At 41.6% G+C, this 4,192-nt stretch overlaps 1 protein-coding gene across 1 annotated transcript; it reads left to right on the top strand.

The window, feature by feature from the left end:
- The first annotated feature begins 582 nt into the window (after positions 1-582).
- On the top strand, positions 583-3,828 carry LOC136425243 (trace amine-associated receptor 7d-like). Its single transcript, XM_066414056.1, has 2 exons — positions 583-888; positions 2,938-3,828. The coding sequence occupies exons 1-2, from the start codon at positions 583-585 to the stop codon at positions 3,826-3,828; spliced, it is 1,197 nt and encodes a 398-aa protein (XP_066270153.1).
- Positions 3,829-4,192: the final 364 nt, after the last annotated feature.

Genomic DNA, 4,192 nt, shown 5'->3' with positions numbered 1-4,192 from the left:
TCTGATTTTCATGGCTTTGTTCCAGTTAGTAAAACGATGTACTCTCGATAACCTGCAAAGAATTCAGAGCGACTTGATCATGGACTACTGTGAACACCCAATGTCCGATAAATCAATCCCGCGTTACTGCTTGTCGATAAATGCCGCTATAAAACTCAGTTTGTCTACAAGGGTAGGAACAGTCTGCTCGGGTAAAGTTCAGATTCTGCCTTTTCCTCTTCTTATCGGATATTTTCCCCTATAGTCTGCAACCGCTTCAACTCCTGTCTGGATTCCCATACCTAACTTATCATTCTAAACAAGTGATCTGTCGACCTTGTCAAAGATAGCTTGAAATTCACCTATGCCTGAAGACGACATTCTGCACTTAGCTACTTACTTAGAAACTCTATTTACCTGGACCGGGGAGAAGACATTCTGTACACCCAGTGAAAATCTGGAGCCGCCCCAAGATTGACACAAGGGTTTGTCGTTGATAATGCATGTAGATGAACAGGGGAAAATGTTTGAAGTTTGTATCTTAACAACGCCTTTTCTTCTGACATTACAGATTTAGATCTTGACCGTCTACAATAAACCAACATGAAGAACGTTAGCGTCCCGACCTCCGTCATGGGCGCCATTGCCAAGATCACAATGTCAGTGGCGACCATACTCCAGAACGCATCAGATCTTGCAGTACCCGTCTGTGATTTCATCACGACAAACTTCACGTTAGGAAACGTGACATCCTCCGTGACCAGCTACAACCCGGCACACTGCGGGGTGTACGGCTACTACCCACCTCTGCAACCGCTGCTGAGCTTCATCCTCATCTTAATGATGGTTTGGTCCTTGTTCGGCAACGGCTGCCTACTGTACCTCATCTGTACTGACAAAAAGATGCGGGTAAGATTCAAACGTTGCAATTTCAATATACCTCAACGTATTCTCGACGGTGTTGTACAATTTCACTATTGTTGTTGTTGATATGTGAAAACAGAGATATTGTGTATAGTCTATGTGTTTGTTCGTTAGTTAGTTTGTTTGCTCCTGTGTCCTGATGTGTGTCCACAGGTGGGCAGTCAGCCATAGTGTCAGACGAAAATGATGTAATAGGATATTTGGAGAATTTAATATTTGGTTTGAATCTGCTCAAATGATACAGACACAGAAAGTGATGACCCCCACGTGTGTTGGCGTAAGGGATACTCATTTAGAACCTGAACATATGGCGTTATTGTGTACCTGGTGTGTTCAGAATTGAGACAAATGTAAATGTTCCTTTTTTTCATTCCGAGACATTACTCCAATTAACCCTCAAACCACCGTAGCTTTTTTACGACTAATCTTACCGTATGGGGTCAAAACTGACCCCACAATGTTTTCTACAAATACAGCTTTATTGGTGACAATTTTTGTGGTTTGTATATATGAATAGTTTAAGCAAGCTGAAAGGGACAGTTTGACATGATTAGGTGTGAATAATTTCTGCTCATTATCATAATTTATGCAAAAATAGGGAACATCGTCTTTTGCAACTTACGCTATTCAGACAATCGGGCTCTTTTGAGGCCTGCGCCAACACTTGATGTCATATAGCATATGAATGTCTTACACTAGAACAACCAAACTTGGTCACCTTTGCTAGAATTTCGTTGGCAACTATTTGAACTGAATGAAATAACTAAACAATGTTTTCATGTTGCTATGGCAACCGGTTTCTGAGAGCCATATTTGGAAAAAGTCGCTAATTTTGGATTTTACAATGTAATTCTAGAGCTGTCTTTTTAAACTGCAGTTATTTTCTTATATCAATACCAACCAATATAATTCACTATCACTTTTATGATTTAATATTCATAATTTATGCATATGTGATTACGTCATCGGTCAAAATCTAAGATTGCGGATGATATAATTAGACTAGCTATAACCGGCTATTTCAACCTCAAATGTCATCATGTTTATTCAAACAGTAACAATCTTAATATAACGTTTTGGTCCATTTTTTTATTGTGTTAGTAGGTTATATGATGAAAAAATGCATTTAAAATAATTCAAGATGGCGGAATTCGCTAGTGTAACCTAATATGAATATAATATCATTTTGACGTCGTTCCTGTTGCCATCTACAAATAACGTCTTTGGATATATTCTGATTTATCATACATGATTACTATTTAAGTTTTATCGTGTACCTTTGAGTTATATGAAAATACCCAATTTGTTGGTTTTCGTCAATAAAAACACATAAATGAAGTCATAATACGTCGCAACGTCATTAATCTTTACGTTCATTAAAAAAAATTGTTTTTTTCACGTTTCTAAAAAACTATATTTTGTTACTATGATCATAATAACTCTTATCATACATGTTACTAGATGACAAGTATCAAAAAATAGGGAATATGAGTGCAGATTTTAATTTGCTGGGGTCAGTTTTGACCCCACCGGACAATGAGCCAATCTCGGTAAAAACTTGTGAGAAGTTATAAAACATATATACAAACAAACTCATAGAAGGAATTTTGTTTTCGACTCGAAATGTCAAAATGGCACATGTTAATATACGCCTGGGGTCAGTTTTGACCCCATACGGTGGTTTGAGGGTTAATACATGTTTTCTTTGTGTCTATAAATGTTAACGTCTGTCCGTAGTTATCTAAAATATACCCTGTCAGTAGATTAACATGAAGTGAGTGGGGAGATAACACAAAAGGTCCCATTCCCCACAGTTGCAGGAAATGCAGTTTAAAAGTTGGTAAAACTAGTCATTTATCATTTGTGACAGGCTATCAATATGCTAGTTCCATGTAGCGTTGTAGGGAAAAGGTTGCGTGTAGGCCTGATGAAGATTCGTTGTTGCATCCTATTTACCTTCCCGTATCCTGTTTACTTTATCTAGTGAATGACTCTAGATCCTGTGATCAAAACAGTTGTTATAAATGTGTACAGGTGGCTGACGAGTACTTTATCCTTATCCAGGAACCAGGAAATATCTTCCTGTGTGCCCTGGCGCTCACAGACATCACCCAGATACTGGTCTACGTCCCCACAACAGTGTACAGCCTGGTGCACGGAGAAATCCCAGGTGAGGGTTGGTGTAGGTTCCAAGCCTTCTTTGTCCCGTTCCTGACCACGCTCTCGGTCTACCTGCAGGCAAGTCTGTGGATCTGCAGATACATACACATCGCCTTTCCACTCGATTATGCTTCAATGATGTCCAAGCGCCGCCTCGCCGTCACCATGGCCATGTGTGTGCTGATCGCATTGGCAGCACCGCTGGTTGGCCTCGCTCGTGTTGGAACGGTACAGACATGGACAGTGGACGAGGTCTCTGTCGACATCGCACAGCCTGTGAGCCTGATGGTGCCCTGTGTCTCTGGTGGCCAAGAAACCTCCGTTATCATTGCGGTGTGCTCAGTCGGCCTGGTCATCAGCTGCGTCGCTGCCGGTCTCATCTACAAGGAGGCCTACGATAACGAGACGAGACACCAGGAACTGACCGGAATCGCCAAGGATCAGCTGAACCTCAAAATGCAAGCGGCCAAGACGCTGGGGATTGTGACAGCAGTACAAGTGATTACATGGTTTCCGGTGACGATCAATGGCGTCCTGTGGAAGGCTGGAGTCATCACACCTGACAGCGGACTCTTCCTTGTGGACATCTTCTACGTCGTCATGATGACGAGCACCTTCACCGACTCCTTGGTGTACGCCAAGCGCAAAAACATCTACCGCCGAGCCGTGAAAAGTGGATACGGGAAGATCAGGAAGCGCTACCAGCGACATAAGGAGCTTCAGGATATCCCAATGAGTACGTTCCGTAGAAGGAACAACACTTAAAAGATCACCGGGTGTTTGCAACATTTTGTAAGTAACAAATAAACAAAACAACATATCTAAACAATTCCCTCCCCCATGCTAAAAATGGACTGTTCCAAAATCAACCCGGTTCAAAAATAAACTTCGGCCTAAAGGTGAACTATTGCATTCCAGTCCGAAATGGAGCTCGTGTCACCGAAGAAGAATAGACTCTTCTGCGGGCACTGCCACGTATGGAGGACCATTTAAGAAACATCTCTACTCCCAAAACGAATTTTTGTGTCAGCACACAAGTTCAAGCGTGATTTTTTTTAAAGTAGATTGTTCCAGCGGCATCCCACATTAAATGTAGATGGGACAGACCAAATTAATACGGCCCGAACAT

This window comes from Branchiostoma lanceolatum, chromosome 1 (genome assembly GCF_035083965.1).
Source record: "Branchiostoma lanceolatum isolate klBraLanc5 chromosome 1, klBraLanc5.hap2, whole genome shotgun sequence".
NCBI lineage: Eukaryota > Metazoa > Chordata > Leptocardii > Amphioxiformes > Branchiostomatidae > Branchiostoma > Branchiostoma lanceolatum.
This window is presented reverse-complemented; position numbering and strand designations above follow the sequence as displayed.